Source organism: Ictidomys tridecemlineatus, chromosome 8 (genome assembly GCF_052094955.1).
Source record: "Ictidomys tridecemlineatus isolate mIctTri1 chromosome 8, mIctTri1.hap1, whole genome shotgun sequence".
NCBI lineage: Eukaryota > Metazoa > Chordata > Mammalia > Rodentia > Sciuridae > Ictidomys > Ictidomys tridecemlineatus.
In genome coordinates, this window is record NC_135484.1 from 88,070,296 (window position 1) to 88,091,127 (window position 20,832).

Sequence of the window (20,832 nt, forward strand, 5' to 3'; positions counted from 1 at the left end):
AAAATGGACTTTAGAGTGGGGGAAAATGTGTCTGATATTTAAAGTCCAAAGGAGATAAATATTTGAGTCATTTTATTCAGGTCCCTAAAATATTGACTGAATGTTTCAACCTTTTGTAGTTTATAAAGTGCTTTCACACTTGAACATGTTAGCCATGCATTTTATGCATATGTAAAACTGAGGCCAGTAGAGTTAAAATAATTTTCCCACTTCATCTGGGTGGTAAGAAAATGAGCTGGGATTCTAGGGGAGATCTTCCAGCTGCAAATTCAGCTTTTCCCCCATTATCTCTTATTTTCTCAGAGACACTAGATAATATTTTACTGCCAGACGACTTGTGCCCCTTGTTCTTAGAACTCAGCAATAATGGCATTTGAGAACCCAGGCAGTAAGGAATGATAGTAGTAGGGCTGAGATGTTTTCTAACCTGAAGGCAAGGACAAACAGATCAGCTTTTGCATGTGTATTGCATTTTGAAGAATAAAAACATCCGTATGATATTCATTTCACAGGAAATCGGTGTTGAGTAAAATAACTTAAAAAATCATTTTAATATGATTTGGGTTATGAGAAATGCTACAATGGTAAAGAGTAGCAGGCGTTTCCACTCTTAGATATGACTCTCCCATTGCAAAATCTAGCTTATCTTAAAGAACTATCAGACCCTGGGAAATTGGTGGTGTAAGGAGAAATCAGAATGTCCACTTTTGTTTAGTGTTGGTCTATTTCCACATCTGGTATACAATGCAGCATTTTTGAAAGTCTTTCAAAGCACTTAGGTTTGTTGAAACTGTGAATAACCTTACATTGCTATTCAAATATTCTGAGCTCTGTGGATTGACATCATAAGGACGGAAAGTGGTTAGAAATAATGTTTATACAATTTAAAAACGAGAATCAACTATGAAAAGTGATTGTTATTGTTTTATATGAGGTGTACCCCAATAGTTCATGTGTGAGACAAAGCAAGAAGGTTTGGAGGAGAAATGATTGGGTTATAGCCTGAACTTAATCAGCAAATTAATCCCTGATGGGATTAAATGAGTGGTGACTGGGGGCTTGTGGGGTATGGTTCATTGGGTATGTGGCTCTGGAGTATATAGTTTGTGTTTGTTGAGTAGAGATCTCTCTCAGCTTTCTGATCCTCATGTGAGCTGCTTGCCTCTGTCATACTCTTCTGCCGTGTTCCTCCTCACCTTCAGTTCTGAGGAATGGAGCTGGCCTTCTAGATTGGAACCTTTGAAACCCTGAGCCCCCAAATAAACTTTTCCTCCTCTCCAATTGTTCTGGTCAGTCACAACAGCAAAAGAAAGTTACTAAAACAGTGATCAAGCCATAACAATTTTTCTGATGTTGATAATTGAAAAAAAAATTACATGTAAATTTCAAATAAGCCAGTGTAATATTAAAATATTTTATGAACATATAAATCCTTGTGTTACATATTCTTGATTTCCCAAATAATTTGAAATAAGTAATCTTTTTTGTCTTAGTAGATGACGTTTCTTCTGTGCTGTTTTCTCTTCCTAATTTCCCACTTAAAACTCACCCCAACTTGTATTCTATTCTTAAGACTCCATTTAAACTTTTCTTGTCAAAGGTCGCTAATGAGCTCCATTTGGTCAAATACCAAGGTCAATTTTCCATCCTCATCTTATTAGACTCTCAGAAGCTTTTGAAAGTTAATCACTTCCTCATTAAAATACTCATCATCTCTCAGCTTTTGCTTTTTCTTTCTTCCCTTCTCTCATTTACTGCAGCTCATTTTCAAGTTTCTTTGTTGGCTCTTCCTCATTTTTCGGCTTTCTAAATGACAAATTTCTGAGTTCTTTTTTATCTAATATTCTTCCTGGATAACACAATTCATCCCCAGGAACTCTACACTTGCAGTTTCTTTAGCCTAAAACATTACCTTACCCTCCTGTTCCTCATAAGTCATGCTTTTTCTCAATAAGATTTCTTACTGCTTTATACTTCCAAAGACTTTACCCACCACCATGTCTAATGAAGTCTTTCCTTCACGTTGTATGGTCATTAACCGATACAGCATAATGTTTTAAATTACTCTTTTTAAAAAATGGTTTGTTGGCTGTCTCTCTGTAGAGTTTATTCTCTCTCAGGACTGGATCCATGTCTATCTTAACCATTTATGTATCTTCAGCATCTAGCAGAGGGTGTGGCACATTCATGAAATTATAATAGACCAATGATTTAAGGAGCTGAAATACGGCAGCCAGAAAAGTTCAAAAGAATGTGACTTTTTGCTCTTGTTTTGTTGTAGTTGCTTTTCTCAGGAATGTTCTCATATAATTCAGGTAAGCAAATGGACTATATACACAAAGGAAAGCATTTCAAATAGATTGACAGACAGTCAAGAGAATCAAGACAGTTTACAGGAAGGCAAGCTTATCACTGGTAGAAGGGAGAAATTCTTTAGGATTATTTAAAAGTCAGAAAATACACCATAGTGTCAGGATACTCAGAGTAATACTTAGGGAGCGCATGCAGAGAAGCAACTCAGCACTTCTAACTCTTGTAAAATGATGAATAATTTCTCAGAGGAAATGCTTCATTGTTTGTGTCAATGCAAATTAAGCTGGACAAGACACTAGAAGATTCACAGCAAGTAATAAATTCCACTGACTAATGAATGGCAATATGACCACTATTAAAAGTTTCTATTATGAGTGAGCAAAGAACTCACTCACAAGGAGAAAGCTTTGATAGCAAATTCATTAAAAATAGCTGTGGTAATGATGTCTGAAAGTAATTAGTTTTCTAAAATGATTTTTATTCAGGGTAATTTTGTTTGTATGCCTATATAAAAGATAAAATTCCCTAATTCAGGAACACAAACAAAGACGTGAAAAAGGGAAAGCCTTGCTTTCATCAGACCTACATGAGAAAAATATAAAAAAGAAAAACTTGTTTCTGTCCATGGTCAGTTTTATAATGGTTTCTGTTAGTGACAGAGACTCCTGGTTCCCAAGTGAGGCCATAACATTTTGTCTAATATCCTGAATCGATTTAATACAGCTTTCAAGCTTCTTTGCAGAAATTCAGGGCATAATGGTAATGACATAATAATAACACAACCTTACACCTCAAGTGCTCCTTACAATTTTCAAAGGTTTTCATGTACATTACATAATTTGATTCTCACAACAGCCATAAAGGAGGCACCTATGAAGTGACTTTATTGCTAAAATATTTTACCTTTAAAAACCATTATGCTGAGAGCTCTATAATTCATGTCCGGGAAGAAGCAATGTATAAAAATTTAGCCTAGAATGTATCTCATTCCACCCATTTAAAATTTGAGGGTGACTGATCTGAGAATGTTTTCAGTGATACAGGTAATTTTAAATATAAGCTGAATAGCAAAACGCACTGGTTTTGATAAAATAATTTTGTAATGTACTATCTAACCCTTATTGGTTATTCAAATATCTTCATTAATAAGAAAAATTAAGGCAAGATTTGTCAGAACAACAGAAAACATTGAATGTATTTATATTTGAGCAAAATGTTCCACAAGAATTCAAATGATAGAGGAGCTAAGAAGACGCATACTGAACTATGGGGTAAACAAGGCATTAGCAGAAGTAGCCAGTGTGCCCCCTAAGATGGACAGACAAAGGGAGATAGCAATGTAATTTGAGCCCAGGGATTGGAATACCTGGCAGAAGCAGGAAGTGCCCTGGGAGCTGCAGCTAGAGAGACACAAGGTGCAGCCTCAAAGTAGAAAGAGCAGGATAAAACTAGTTTCTGTCTTTTCCTCAACCCCCATCCTCTTCCCAGTGCTTCCTGTTTGACTGAATCTAACCAGAAGTCTGTGACACAGCCTTGTATTAACCCAGAGCTATACAGGGAAAAGAGGTGAAGAGTGGATCATATGCCAAACAGGCCTAGGACATGCACAGTTACAGGCTATTGAATAAATATTTTTCAATGATTCAAAGGAAAGTACAAACCTGCCGTCTTACAATAATACACTCATAATTTTTCAGAAAATAAATCAGTAGAATTATAATCCAAGATTTAAAAGTTGTCACATGCATGAGAACCACCATCCCTCTTTTGTTCCCTTATTCCATGTTAAAAAAAAAAAAAAAAAAAAGTGTTTTTTTTTTTCTTTCCTGCCTACACATACCATGGACTTGCCACACTTCATTAACTAATTGAAGGTGAATGACTTAAAGTGCTGATTATAATTTCATTCTTAACCTCACTCAAAGTGGCTAGAGGACTTCTAGGACTTGAACCATTGTGAAAAAAAAAAAAATCTGCCATATTAATACTGCAATTATTCCATACTTAGAGGAACTTGAAACCTGAAAATTTCAGAATTGCTTAACAAGTCCATTCTGGGAATGACCAGAGTGAGGAAGACAAAAAATTTCAAGAAATAAAGAAACAAGGTAATAGTGGGCGTGGCGATAACCTAGATACACTTTTATACTCAGAAACTTCAGGAATCTGTTCATTGTTTTACATCCAATACCTGGGGGTGAAGTGAACAAACTCCCCTGGGGCTGGAGGCTCTCCTGCTGGCACTGCCTTTCCTGAGAGCCTCCTCCTTTCCTTGTTGCCTCCTGCTAACTTGAATAAACACTTCCACCCACTCGCCCCCTCCAGTCTCTCTGGCTTTCTTTTTATTTTCTATCTCCACTCCTGTTTTTTCTCCCTTGCACTTTTCTCATGGATACTGAATTCAGTGCTATTGCTGGGGGATTTTACCCTCTTCTTTTTCTCTTCTTTTGATGTTGGCAATTTGTGAAAACTCACTCTTTTGGAGTCCAATTCCTAAATCAATATACCCATCTTTATAATGTATCCTGGAAAAGATCGTGAGGCACCTGGCCATCTTCTGATGTGCCAGCTCCCCAGGGTGGATATTCCTGTGGGTTTAATCTCCCTTCTCACTAAGAGGTGTCAAAGACCCAAACTGTTTTATTTCTGTAGGCTTCATCTAATCCACATGTTCACTTACTTTTGTCTTCCTATTATTTTCCAAGACCCAAGAAACTTCATGACTACTGTTGATCCTCACACTGCATGAGGATGCTCCAGTCATTCTTTTGCTTTTCCTCTATCATTGTCAAAATACCATCTTCCTCACTGTTGGGCCTGCAGATGCCACCTAACAAAGCTGAAGACTCTACCAGATAATGCATTGCTTAGGTCAAAAAGAAAATCACGCCACTGATATTTTATCTCCATGGATCACAGTCTCATCTCTGAAATCTGTGAGCTATACGTATTTACAGGACAGAAAAGGACTTTATCCATTTTGTGTTATACTCATCATAAGACTAAGTGTCTATCAGGGGTTAAAAAGAACATTAAAGTTATCTTCATGCTAATTTTCAGGCTCATTACTGTCTCTTCTGGACAGCATAGATTTGATCAGGACAGAAAGATTCTACTCCTAGATTTGCTACGTACTCTCTCTGTAACCTTGAACAAATGACTTTCCATTGAAGATTATAACAATTTATCCATTGCACAGAGGGCTTGTGAAGATTAATTAATTCATATTTTTCAGGTGGTTTGAGGATCCGCTAATGAAAGATGCTATATAAATGCTAATTTTTATTATTCATCCTCACATATATACATTCTTTTTCAGTTGTCTTCTAAAATGGTCACTCTAAGCAATTATTAACTATTATGGTTTTTAAAGAATGGAAATGAAGAACTAAATTTTCATTCTGAATCCCGAGTTTCCTTTCTTTTCAAGATGTAAGTCTGTCATCTGTAAGTCATTTAAATGCAGATCTTTTGGTGAGTCACAGTTACATATGATGCTTATACTTCATTATAAGCACACAGAGATTTGGAAAAATTACAAACTGAACAAAGCAGTACCTGGAAAATACAGTCTATTGTCCCAGCACACATAGTCTGTACAATATCAAGTCTAGGGAGGCTTGGGGACTTTTAAATGCTAAACATTTTTACAACAACCAAAATACTTTAATGAAATTCCATTCAAATCTCTTTAGTGCCTTTAAAAAAGCCATTCTAAATGTAAAACTTCCATATGGTCATTACGATTGCTTTTGATATTATGTTATTATATGCACAGTCACTGAAATTCCTCTTAAACACTTTTGTGATTTTGCATGAACATGTTGTAGTTTGTGATTAGGGAAACAGTAGTGACTTGGTGAATTCAGAAGAATAGAATGTTTTTGTCCAAAGAAAAGTTCTGACCACTCTGGAGTTGAACTTGATTGACCTCAGTGCCCCTGTCCATGCCTTTGGTTCTGGGAAATGACTCCTATCTGGTTAGCCTCAGAAACCCTGTTCTGCTTGAAGATGATCCAGAATTTAGGATTTTCTCTTAAACTCTATTCATATTCCCATTTTGGTCTAGAATTTTCTCAATCTAGTTGAGAAAATCCTTAAATTATTCAGCATGTTTCTTTATCCTCTCAAGATGTCTCTTTATTATGATGGACTAGAAGGCATGGGTTTTGGGGAAAATGAAGAAGCAATTATCTCTGAGCTCTTTTGGACACTAAAGAGCAGGCAACCGAAGATAGTGTCTTTCTCTAAATATTGTCTTATACAATAATCTACTAATTAAAACAATTGGCAATAAGTCAAGAAGAATGCATAAATTACATTGTATACTGAACATATATTCCCATAACAGGCTTACAGTAAAACTTCAAGGTAAAGGATATAAAAGCCACATACAAATCAATAAGAGAATATATGTCAGTAGAAAATATGACCTTATACGTCTTGGATCTTAATTGATTCAAATACAATTTGAATTATTAGCTACTCTCTATGTTGAGCAGAGAAAAGTTTTTACTTCTATTGGACTCATGAAGCACAAAGGCCATGTGGTTGGGCCTCAGAATCCTGATTCTTAGATGTTTACATTACATCTTTTTTGTTAATTCATAATTTAAGGCCACAAATTTCAGTTGTCATCATCTGCAAGAGTTAGAAGCAAAACATTTACTCTGAAAAATTATGTAATGTAATAATAATTTATTTAAAAAATCAGTGTGATGGTGGGACTCAGAGAAATATTCTAGTTTCATTATTTTTAACAGGTGCCCTTATACAAAAATAACCCAGATCTTGGTTTAACTTTGTAATGCCATCCAGATACAACTTTACCCACCAAAAAAGACCTCTGGTACCTAAGAAATAACAGGAGGATTTTTTATTTTTTTTCTTTATGACTGTTTGACTTGATTCCCATTACAAAAGAATTATGACTGAGAGGTGTCATTTTGAATATAGTGGAATCTTTAGTTTTTAAGATCATCTTGAATAAGGATTCTGATGAACTACTAGAAAAACCCTATGTCCAGAATCTGGAATCTAAATATTCTAATGCCAAAAATTCTTAATATGACACATATCCGGAATAGCTAAGTCCTTCTCCAACACCAGTGTCCCATGATTATATATGTCACAATTATATATGTCATATATGAAAGAAAGATTTAACTTCTTATTGCTCACCTCTAGAGAACTCATGGATATCGTTGATCCAGTTTCACTTCTTGATAGTCCTGCATTATCATCCAACTCAGAGGCCATGAAATTCTTCACAGCTGTGCGAGGCTCAAAGGGCAAATTCTGCATATGTTCCTGGGGTGCAAGATGTTGCTCTAAGTTCATATTGAACTGGTCCATTACAGGGGGATTCATATTGAATTCAGGATTCACTTTGTAGTGCAATAACCTTTCATGCGGCAAGGTTTCCATGCCAATATTCATTTTGCTTTCCTCTTTCATTGATGGCTGGGTATTTACAGAACTTCTGGGCATCACAATATAGTCACTTTCCATCATTCTTTCTTGAGGATGGACGATGTCCATATCGGCCCCTCTTAAATTGTCATCTGTACATAGGTACACAGTTCTCCGCAATTCACTGTTCTCTTTTTTCAAACATTGATTACCCAGCTCATTCATACTCATGGGCATATGCAGGCCTGTGGGTTGTTGGATGATGACTTTGGAAATTACATTTCCTGGCAATGTTGAATAGCTCAGCCCTTCAGGGTTTGTTCCCTTTTCTTCCTCATCGTCATTTAGAGAAATCCTGGAGAGTGTTCCTGTTATTGTTGCTGCTCGGCAAGGGCCAATATCCTTATGAAGAACTGTGAATTAGGGCATGATATTTCATAAAAGAAAAGTTAGTACTTATTATTGTATGCTATTATCTCTCTTCCTACTAAATTGCTTTAATAAATTTAAAAACAATCATTTAAGAAGTTATAAATCTACTTGTTTGCTCATGGTCCTGATTACTCAGTCCTTACTGATTCTGTCAAGCTCTCGTAGCTCACTGGGAGCCTATAGTCAAAGCATGTCTGAAAGCTGAGTAACTAGCTTTCAAACACTTCAGCTCTCTGTCCTTCAACAGCTACATGTGACTTTTCAAGGGACAGGTAGATTACCAGAGAAGTTTACTCCATCAATCTACTCCAAAAGAGTTTATGAAATTATGAATATATTCACATAAATTTGATTTCTTTTAAAGGCTTTCCCCCTAAACTGCTGGAGAAGTTTTTATTAAAATAATTCTTGAAAGAGATAACCAGTGGGAACTTTATCCTACTGGGTTAGAAATCCTCCAAAAATTATGCATGTTGAAAACTAATCAGCATTTATCCATTGAAGTGTCTGTGGTAAAGGTAGATACAGGATTGAAAAGAATCTGTCCCATTAAGCTACATATAGGAGGCAATAAAAGGATTGTCGTTATCATCATTGTCTTCTTTTTTACAAGATCAATCTATAGGTGAAAATGCCCTTGAAAAGGAGGCCAGGTGTTAAAATTGAGTTCAAGCAGAAAAAAAAAAAAAACTATATAAGCCATTCTATTTGAAATATGAAAAAAATAAGTTATTTAGGGAAAAAAATGGGGGTGGGGTGGGATATGATCATCACTATGATATAAAAGGGAACAAAATGAAAAACAAACCAACCCAAACTAAAGCAAACCAACCAAAAAGGGTTCAGAATTCTTTATTGAAATATATTTTACTTTTTTCCCACTTTTTTTTTGCCTCTGTATAAAAAGAAAAAAATGTGGATAATAGAGATAGAATATCTTAAAGCATGCTTAACTATGTACAATTACCTGTTTTAAGTATAAAGAAAAAATGCTAAAAATATATTCTTGGTAAATTTGGTATTGAAAAGCCAAGATTTGCCAGGCACTGTGGCACATGCCTGTAATCCCAGTCACTCAGGAGGCTGAGACAGGAGGATCACAAGTCTCAGGCAAGCCTCAGCAACTTAGAGAGGCCCTGATTAAAAATAATAAAAAAAAATAATAAAAAGGACTGGAGATTTAGTTCAGTGGTAGAGCACCCCTGGCTTGGATCCCAGGAGTCGAAGGGGGAACAAAGAATTGACCTCAGGGCTGAGGATGTGGCTCAAGCGTCCCTGGCATGCGCAGGGCACTGCACTGGGTTTGATCCTTAGCACCACATAAAATAAAATTTAAAAAAGATGTTGTATCCACCAAAAACTGAAAAATAAACATTAAAAATTCTCTCTTGCTCTCTCTCTTCTCTCTCTCTCTTAAAAAAAAAAAAGAATTGACCTCAGCAAGAGTTGGCACAAGGTAAATGGTGACAGCAACCTTGTCTACAATGTAGAACAACCTCATTTAAAATTTCACTAGGTATAGATAACTACCGAATAAATAGTAATATAGAATTGGTTTATAAAACCATGAATAATTTTAGATATATTGAATTTTACTTATTATCATCCAGTTTTCAAGTAGAATGATAACTACTGCATTGACACAGAGGTGCAAAAGTAGGAAATTATTTACAAAGAAAAGACACTTTCAAGATAATTTCAAAACATATACCACTAGTGTGGTATCTTAGCTGTAGAGATTTTACATCTAGTTATTTTATTATTATCTCTTTACACATGAAGAAACCATGATACATCTACACTTCTGTACTTTTTACTAATCCACAATATGGTTGTGGATTTTTGTACTTTACCATTGGTCTTGTATGTGAAAGATGTAAAATGACTATATTTTAAGAAGTTATTTCTAAGCCTCTTAAAATAATAATATATCAGTAATGAATTGTGATTTTTCAGAAGTGATTATAAATGAAAAAATTAAGTGGAAAAGTATGTTAAATCAATAGTAAATACATTTAGGGGGCTGGGGTTGTGACTCAGCGGTAGAGTGCTTGCCTAGCACGTGCAAAGTGCTGGGTTCATTCTTCAGAACCACATAAAAATAAATAAATTAAATAAAGTTATTGCATCCAACTACCACTAAAAAAAATTACTTAAAAAATACATTTAAAACATTTCCAAAGTCAGGGAAGAATACATTTAGTTTTTTATAAAAAATAATTCCAAACTTATAGCAGCAGAATTTAGAGGAAAGTTATAGAAATATATCATACTGTATTAAGGATGTATTATTAACTTCATATTTTTATTACTATCTTGTAAACTATAAAGAAAGTCTTCATAGTGAGTATTGACTTTATAAAGATGAATTTATATAATACACATTTAGTTTTATACAAATGTAATATGATCTATAGTTATAGTCAACATTTTTAAACTAATGATATAGCCATGCTTTACTGAAAATTTGTATATATTAAATATTTGGGGAGAAATAATTTTTCTTAGGAAGTAGTGTCTATATGAGAGATATACCTGCCTCTTAGACTTGCTTAAAATATATTCAAACATACTTCCTATACAAGAAAACAATGTTGAAGTAGGACTTTTGAGAAATTAATTAAGTTGTGAAAAGCAATACAGAAACAAAAAAACAAACGGAATGAAAAAGCACCTGTATATTTAGCATAGTCAGATGCATAATCCAGCCTTTGGGGAAATAAATTTCTATATTTAGAGAATTCAAGAGACATTAAATTGAGATTTTAAAACTGAATATATTTTAATATGGACAGATATCTCTTGAGCTCAGTCACAAAGGGCATTGATTGAAGTGAAAACAGAAAATAAATTTTGGAAAACTTATTTTCTAATAATACCATGATTATTGGCCTACATTAGGAATTCGACATCCTAGAATCCACTGAAGCCCGGGGAAAATGGATAATTTAACAAAAGAGAGAAGGATGTGTACTGAAGGGGTGAGACCACAGCTTGGGGAAAATCATCCAATTTAGTGGTTCTTAAACTTGAGCATGATTTACATGAATGAATTACATGAATGATGAGTGAAAACACTGGCTACTGTACCCCACCTTCATAGTTTCTGTCCCACAAGGTTTGGGGCAGGGCTCTAAAATCTGCATTGCTAATAATTTCTCAGGTGATGCTAATCCTGTGAGTCTGAAAACCATACTTGACAACCCCTGGTTTTATATGAATAGCTATTGAAGAAAAGACAAAATAGTCCACTCTTATATTGCTTCTCTGTCAAGGAGAACTGTGAGGAGTGTACTAAAAGAGGCTGAAAGGAACCTAAATTAAAGGTGGAAAACTAGGAATTAAACTTCCTAATTAGCTAATTATTTAAATAATTAGATAGCTAATTCTGTTAAATAAATTCAAGCTTTCAGATTCAAACAAATCACTTCCAATTTTAAAATATAGATGTGGAAAATCCCAAGCCATTTAACTCTTTTATCAACAGTTTGAATGAAGATTTAGAAGATATTTTATTAAACTTTCAATGGTCAATCTCACATGGATGGTGTGCTAATCTGAAGGAAGTAAGGTTATAACAAATAGAGCTATATATAAAGGCCAGCTTTTTTTCCCCCCTTGTGGAAAACTTTACTAAAATCAGAAATTTTAGATTTCTTAGGCTGAGGAAGCCTTGATGGTTCCTATGAAAAGTCTTAGGGGTTTTAGATGACAAGTTGACACTAGTACTGAAATAGAAATCAGATGTGAACGTAGGAACTATTAATATAAGTAAAGATCCAACTGTGATAAATGCTGGATAAATGTGTATACATGTAGGCACTATGATTTAACATGATTGACAAATTAGAGGCTAGTTTGGGCACTATACCTGGGAGGATGCTATGAGGAGCGAATGATGAAACGTGGCTTGCTTATCTCTGAGAAAAAATACTTTTATTGGACTAAATGATTTCAAATATTTGTATATTTAAATGAAATAGATATCCCTTCTTATTCTAGAAGGCAACACAAAGACCACTGAAGAAAAGATAAAATAAGGCCTTTTTCGTCCTAGTTTCAAGGCACATTTTCCAACAACTGAAACTACACAAAATAGGACACATGCAGTCTTCTTTAAAACTTTCAAGTCATCTATTCTGGTGAGAATTTAGCCAAAGTCTGAAAGACAACCCTGAGGTCAATGGAATCCTCGTTCTCTGAGGTGGGATGTGCTGCCTGGTTTCTTCCTTTCCCTTCTAAAAACGTAGTAATTGTGGCTGTTGCACGTGCGCACACACACACACGCACACACACAAACAAAATGGCATTTCAACCTTACATCTGTCCATATTCCATACATGATGAAATGGAGGGCAGAACGGCTATGCTACGTGGCTTCACTCTCAACAACCATTACTCAGTGGGACAGAAGTCATTTGTCTTCACATCAATGCTTTTCTGCTATCATTATGCTCCCAATAAACCATTCATTTTTTGCAGGGCAGGAGGTACAGGGGAGAAATAATTAGATACCTAATTCTGTTAAATAAATTCAAGCTTTCAGATTCAAACAAATCACTTCCAATTTTAAAATATAGATGTGGAAACTAGCATCATAGTAATTTTTAAGAAACTGGAGAAGGTGGATGGAGCAAAGGAAGAATATTTTATCTATTATCCAAAGAGAGAAATAGTAGATCCTGGAAACCATACACCAGGACCTTAGCAATGTTCTGTTGGGTCTTTTCCAACAGGATATGAGCAACTAATTTTATATTCTTATTCCTGAATTCAATCAAAATACTCTATGTAAAGTCCAGTATTCAACCACTGAGCCATGTCCCCAGCCCTATTTTGTATTTCATATAGAGACAGGGTTTCACTGAGTTGCTTAGTGCCTCACTGTTGCTAAGACTGGCTTTGAGCTGCCTCAGCCATCAGAGCTGCTGGGATTACAGGCATGTACCACCAAGCCCGGCCCCCAATAAACCTTTCTTAATATCTTCCTCATTCCTCATTCTCTCTTTATTCTTTCCCTCCAGACACACACATCTGTACTATTGTAATTCTTCCATTTGAAGATTCCCTTTATTCATACACATGAATAGGTAAAGCATAAACCACAGTATCTTCTTTAAAACCAAAATCCACAGGAATGATTTAACATCCCTAATGATTTTACTTTCAAGACCCAAATAGTCTTACCTGATCTACAAGCAATGTCTACATCCTTTTCAAAGTCTGTCTGTAACAAGAAACAATAAGGAGTAGAATCATCATTTGATGAAGACATCAAGTATCTTTTACTAATCAAATTAACTGAAGTTTATGGATCTCTGACTAGGCAGTGCCCATTTATTATTTTGTGCAAAGGCAACTTCTCAAAGAATAATCTGATTGTTTCCAGAATATCTCTTAGAGACCAAACGTTGAGTAAAATCATCAGTGTTAATAAGGCAGCACAATACCTGCTGTCATCTTCAGTCTGAAGCTGACCATTGTATAGAAAAGAATAGAATTTTACAGCAATTTTCTAACCAAAATAAAGTGACCAAAATGTGCATAGTTATGCATATACTTATATAAATGCCTTTGACATTTGTACTTTGTAATTTGAATATGTTGCTTTTAATATAATAGCTCATAATACAGCTTAAAACCTTTTACTAGTGAAGCCAGGCTCCTTGAATGATTCACTTTTGCTAAAATGTGAAAAAAAAAAAAACCCTACTAGGTTTAGGAATTAAAATTTAAGATTAAGAATACTCATCTGGTTCAGAACCTGCTAGAGTTTATTTCTACTTCATATTTTCTCCAGATTCTTATTTTAAATAACTTCATTTTTTTTTTCTTTTTAAAAACGGTAAAATTAAATTAAGCTTCTCAGGATCAAGGTCTTCCAATCATATGCATTTCCCTAGAAATATTTTAAATTGGAGATTTTGTGTGGTTATCTATTTGTTTTTGGTAAGGTATTGATTATTGTCCTAAGTCTTAGTTACTAACCCATCATTTAGCCTATTTTTATATTATCTAGCCCCAAAATGTTAACAATAAATCAAATATGTGGTTTAAAAGAAGGTTTTTATTTTTTAATATCTGTTTTTCATGAGTTTAAATTTATCTCACTTCTACAACACACCAAAGTTTTTGTGCTCATAGTACCCCTTAATTGCAACAATAGTCAGGACTTGTGTACAATATGGACCTTTCACTGGAAAGGTGCTACTCCTCATTCTCTAGAAGAATGTTTCTTATCTTGGGCTGCATGCTAGAACTTCCAGTGCTTGGGTCTTGCTTCCTACAATTCTGATATCATTGGCCTGGGGTGCGGCTCCTGTAATGTTTTTATTATGCAATTAAGCCTGAGAACCACTGCTTTGAGACTAGGTGAGCAAGTGCATAGTGTTCTGAACTGAAAACAAAACAAAACAAAACCATGATCTTAAGTTTACATCATCATCCCTAATGCTGGGCAAGAATGAAAATACTCTTCGGTGTTGCACAGGACACCCGTGGCAGGCAGCAGCAGATCCTGGATTCCCAGACAATCCAGACAGAATATTTACCTGGTGTCAAATTTAGCCTGTTAATGAACTAAAGCTGAAGTCATTAAAAATGGGATTTGATGTTATTTTATCAATAAGAATTTTTTTTTAATTCTCTTGAGAAATCTTGACTTAATTAGCAATCAACAGGAAAACAAAAGCTCACCATGATTTGAGCATGCCCATTAGGAAAAGAACTTGAAGAATCAGCATTGATTGGATCCTGGCAGTTTCTCAATCGGCATCTAAATGCATCCTGAACCTGCGGGGGAAAGAAACATTAATTTTCCTCTCTCTTAATAATAACCAGACAATGTCTATATTGGCAATCAACCATGAGAAAGTGGCTATCTTTGCTCTTATGATCTAATACCCATTTTGTTTGCTTGATACAAATGCTGGTATACTTCGACTTTACTCCATGCCAAGGAAATTTATCACTTGCCATCATCTACACTGGGAAGTGTTGGGAACTCCTGAGCTATCAAAATGGCCATATCTGGCTCCGTCTTAATAATTCTTGCCAGAAAGCAGATTTATTTCCACTGTTACAAACAATATGTGTGTCTTTCAAAGGGGATTTACTATTTGGCATGGCAAAATCTTTAGAACAGCTTTAAACATTGTGAAAAATGAGATTACTCAATGATCTTTTGACTAGAATTGATTTAGGATTTTTCCTTTTATGTCTCACATAAGGAACCTCTGGGGAGACTATTTCTTATCTCCTTTCAAGTACTATGTGCCCTGATGAAAAAAGAACACAATGAAACAAAAAGGGAAACAAAATTGGATGGTTGTCGGCACAGCCAAACATCCTTAACATCCATTTATAATGAGATTCTGAATGAAGAACAAGCAGATCACAAGGAAGTTCTAAGAATATTACATTAATTCCTTCATTTGAAAAAATACAATTATATTGTTATGTTGTGTGTATGTACAAGGAAGTAAAAATAAATTTCATTATTACATATGTTTATAATGCGACAGTTATTTTTTAAAATTCAGTAAATATAAATAGCTGAATAGTAAACACAGTGATAGAATAGCAAATGCAAGAGATAATTTTTCCACTATACAAAGCCTCTGCATCAGCCTCTCCTTTTCTTCCTGTGGTTCATTAGGCCCCTCATAAGCTATTGATAGAAATCTTCACAAATAGACACTCATTCCAAGTGGCCATTTTACTAATGCTTTGTTTTTCTGACTTCATGTTATTGATATTCCCCTTCTCATTTATGTAATCTGTTTCACTGGATTAAAAAAAAAAACTTTAAAAACATAGGAATGTTGTGTTTCCCCTATTTTACTGGAGCATCCTTGTAGAGACTACCAAGATGACACATGATCATTACTTTTAAAAAGCACTGGTATATAATAGTCTGTCACTGTTTTGATGTGGCATGTGTATAACTTGTGTATTGGCTAGGGGTCGGGGGAATAGTTTATTAGGTTGTCTTCAGCTTCCTCCTTGTCCTCTGACTCATTTCAAAGTCACTAGTAGCATCTCTCCCAAATTGCAGGATTTGAAAAGAGACACTGACTGTAGTAACCACACCAGACTGTGCCAACCAGTGCAATGAAGCTTTCATCCACTTGTACTCCCCCACCCTGATTTCTAATGCCATAATAGCTGTAAAAGAAGGGGCTCAGGGATGAATTCAGTGCTCTCGGACCACTCTCCAATCTACGATTCTAACATTTCTAAATCTGGAATTTCCTCCAAAATGAATGAGGAGTTGCCTGATAAAACTCAACAAGATAATTTCTTCTTTCTTTTTTCAAACATGTTGGTAAAAATTGTAGATGTAGTGAAATCTAGTCTGATCACTTTTTCTTGACTATCTGGATAAATATTTAGGACTAAATCATCCAGCTTCTCCTAATAAAAGACACAAGGTCAGGACAAAGTTAGGTTCTTTCAGTGCAAATGCTTTCAGGCTTCTCCTTTCTAAATTAAGATGTCATGGCTGTAGGTTATAAAGTAACATGTGAAAAATAGGAAATCAGTCTTGTATTTGCCAGATCGTCACTTTTTCTGTTATGCAGAGATTTGAATTGGGGAAAGCATATTTGTTTGTTTTTAGAGAAAAAAATCTTAAGAATCAATGTCAGAAAGATAGGTATATGTTAATTTTCTGTTTGTGCCCCAAGTAAATTGTTAAAGAAGCACAATTTATAAAAGAAGATAAATAATGTTAGAAGAGTCTCCCGAGTATTTAGCACACAAAGATTTCCTTCAAATCTATTTCTTAGTGTTAGCATATATAAAATATGAAACATTGTAGTAATGTCAAATGTTAACTTGACTGGTCTTAACTAACCATTCTCCATTTTTGGACCTTCACAGCATATTTGTCCGAAAGTACTTTCGGCTGACAATGAAATATGTAAAATCAACTTCTATAGAAGTTTCTCTTCAAAATTTCTATCTACTTGCTTGAAGGAAATGTAGACAAAAAAAAAAAATCTCTTTTTCAGGACTCACACACACACACACACAATCAATACTTTCAAATTCCAAACTCCAAAATCTGACAATGGATTAAAGGCATTTCTACACTGGAGAATGATGTCAGCTTTAGGAACTAGTCAATGCTGTCCAGAGAAACACAAAACAGAAAAGCACAAATGTTCTCTAGTAAACTCAAGGTCATTTTAAGGACCTTACAAATGCCATAATTTAAGGGTTAAGTTGTATGATGCTTTTAGTGCTGTTGATATCTTAAATCTAGAAAGATTTGAAGAAATTGATAGAAATCTTCACAAATAGGCACTCATTTGATTCCAAATCCTCTGTTTCATTTTTTAAAATCTTAAAAATGCATTGGGATAATCTACATGGATTGATCTTAAAAATCTGTTCAGCACTGTCAGGAAAATGATTAGACTAGATTTCATAGTGCATATTTCCTTATCACAGCAAAATGTACTTCAAGCAAGACAGAACCTGGAAAAAGCAGGAGAGAGAGAATTTTTTAATATTTATTTTTTTAGTTTTCGGTGGACACATATCTTTATTTTATTTTTATGTGGTGCTGAGGATGGAACCCAGCACCCTGCGAAGTCAGGTGAGCACACTACCGCTTGAGCCACATCCCCAGCCAGAGAACAGAATTTTTAACAAAGCAAGTCCACAAGAATCTTGAAGATTTCAGGCAAATAGAAGCATAAGAAAATTAAAAATAAATCAAACAAGGTGGAATCTAGATCAGGCTGTGCCATACTGAAATTAAAAACTTCTGTGCCAGTAGTCATGTTCATAACAGTGGATAGTAATAGTTTTTGATTTACTATTTATGGAGAAGGAGTCATTTATTTTAGGTAACAATTTAATTAAAAGTGTCTTATTAGAGAATGTCATTGTAACTCTGAATTCTTGTGCAATGAACACTTTTAAAAGCTTACTTGAGACCAGTAAATACAACTTTTAAATAAGCCTGTTTGAAACAATTAAATATTTAACATAAATTACGGCAGAGTTAATATTTAGATTTTAAGATTTCTTCTTATAATATTCTGCAATAGGTCTTCGACCTTAATTGGTGATCAGGCAGAGGGTTAAATATCTAGGAGTATAGTAAGAAACAGATATCTAACTACCTTTGAAAATATAGGACACTTTTAAGGAAATCTGATGGCATGCTGTGAAATGAAGAAAAGAATGGCAAGAGACATCTTCAAAAATCAGATGAGGTGAAAACAATAAGTTATCAAGGTCGTCTGTTGAACACATCCAACTGTTTCCCACCAAAGTTGTTCTGACTGGCTCCAGCTGGGGGGTCTGCTCTAAAAAAAAAACGATGAAAGCTGTAAACCTTTCTTGTTGGGGATGGATTCCTGGATGAGACACCAGTTCAAAGGGGTTTGCAGGGGTGTCGCCCCGTCTCTCTCCCTGTGGGAGAGAGATTCAGTTTTTCTCAGCAGAAGCAAGCTGGGAGCTTCTCAATTGGTGCTCACTCCGAAAGGCAGCTGGCAGAGTGTCACTGTGAAAGTCGGTGCCAGATTTAGAGATTGCTGGGGAAGAGCACCAAACACTGTTTGGCAGCGTTGCAATTTAGAGAAACCTCGCAGGAAAGAATGCACAGCTTGAAATGGGCTCTGTATTTAGCTACCGAGCTGCTCAGACTCAAAAGCTTCACCTTTTTAAAAGGCAGTTTTACCTCAAGCTACTCTTCTTGACGTCTTATTCCAGAAAATCATTTAAACTGGTTTTATTCTTATAATTATTTGATATTGTTTTTTTAAGATTGTTTCCCTGGGGGTGAGGAACATTTTTAATGTAGTATATTTTTTCTGAATCTCATGTCTACTATTGTTTCTAATGTTCATACTTAAATAATGGCTCAATTCTTTCTAATTGTATTGCTTTTCACATAATTCAGTCATTACATGAATAAATTGTCCTCCATTTCATATGCATGATGTCAATCAACATAAGCAGCATGAATGACTTTGCATCATTAAAATATTACTGGACTTTTCTCATAACAAAAGAGAAAAAAAGAAAAAGATGCCATTTGCTGTATAATAAAGGATAAATATGAACTGCAGTCTCAAGTTTCAGTCCTAATGATTATTTATTGGAATCCTAAAGGATATATCACTTAGCATTTAAACTTGTTGCACCTTTTTAGTTTCAAAGTACTTTTTGTTATCAGTTTATTAGGTTGAAAACTTTGAATATTTCAAACAGATGATCTGGGAAAATTACAGTAGCCTTTCCTTGGCCTGCAAACATGAAAGGAAGAAAAGGGAAATGAGACTCTAGACTCCAGGACCTTGTGCCTTCACAGGTTGCACTTCCTTTGAGCCTTGTGCCACCCTCTTTGAGGCAGGTGTTATCCCAGTGTATAGCCAAGGGCCCTCAAACTTAGGAAGCTTAACTAACGTGCTCAAGATCATAACAATAAGTGGCAGAGATGATAATGAAACCAGGTCACTTGACTTGAAAGTTGGACTTCATTCCAAGGCACCACTTTGCCTCCACTGTTATGACTCATTGAACAAAGAACAGGATAGATTAAAAGAAAGAAAGAACCAGAACAATTGTTTCCAAATGAACAGAAATTAAGCTGCTGTTCTGTAATCTTCTACCTTTTAGGAGTTAGATAAAACATTAAAAAAATAAGAGGTAATGTGATAAGTTTTCATTTTATTCCTTTATTCAAAACATCGAATTTCCTGTTACTGGAGTAAAAATCTTGCCAAGTAGGATCTGGATCTTAAAGGAGAGGGAGGCAGGATTTGCCCATCTGCATGCCTGTACTCAGGTGCCACTTCCCACCACAGAGAGAAGCACCGTGCTGCTGCCCAGAGTGGAAACAGCTAAGAGGGTAATGGGAAGCTCTGGGAGAAAGATTCAGGCTTAAACCAAGCCATGGGTGGACACTACAGGCAGGCATGCCAGGGTTTTCCATCTATGGTATGACCTGTCCATGTCTGGGCTTGTTCACTGATGCCATCTTGCTCATCTGATTTCATGCTCTTGTTAACCTCCTAAGCCTCTGAGTGAACTTGGAGAACCACACTAGAAGATTAAGACTGATGCCAATATTCATGATGTAATTACAATTATGATAAATCATGAAAGCCTAATCTGGGGAAGGTAGGACTTCTCGTCTCCTGCCAATGAAATAGGCTGACTAGTGGGTGAAGGTAGAGATTTCTGGGAAATGGTTTAGTGGATTAATAGTATATTGTCCCACTTTATGTCATATTCATGTTACTGTTGAAAGGCCATCTTTGTGCTCCCACTCCCTATTCTGACAATATCCAGGTTTACTTTAATACCTCTAATCATTCTCCCACTTTAAAGCATGCATCCTATTTTATTGAAAACAAAACTACAAAAAACTTTTAAAAAAGTTTTTTAACTTTCAAATCAACCTGACAAAGAAAAAGTTCTTACTAACCCAGTCTAAGCTTTCTTAAGTTCTTGGACATATACAATTCTCTTCTGAGCAGGTTAAAAATGTTAAGATCAGTACCCTGACCTTCTGCCCTCTAGGCCACTTACTAACTCTCCAAAGTCTATTTAACTCTCTTCATGACACCACTTGGAGTAACCTCTTATCAAGGCCACTGAATGCTACTAACTAGGAAGCTCTAAAAAATGACTTAAAAATTCTGTCTTCAAGTC

The 20,832-nt window shown here is 35.2% G+C and overlaps 1 protein-coding gene across 4 annotated transcripts in view; it reads right to left on the reverse strand.

Annotated features, from left to right (window-relative positions):
- Adgrb3 (adhesion G protein-coupled receptor B3) overlaps positions 1 to 20,832 on the reverse strand; it is a 666,855-nt gene that overhangs the window by 17,824 nt on the left and 628,199 nt on the right. For all 4 annotated transcript variants that reach the window (XM_040282896.2, XM_040282898.2, XM_021732558.3 and 1 more), the window contains 3 exons: positions 14,854 to 14,949; positions 13,345 to 13,384; positions 7,495 to 8,138 (listed from right to left, as the gene is read on the reverse strand). In XM_040282896.2, the coding sequence (XP_040138830.1) occupies positions 7,495 to 8,138; positions 13,345 to 13,384; positions 14,854 to 14,949 (780 nt within the window). The remainder of the gene's footprint in view (positions 1 to 7,494; positions 8,139 to 13,344; positions 13,385 to 14,853; positions 14,950 to 20,832) is intronic.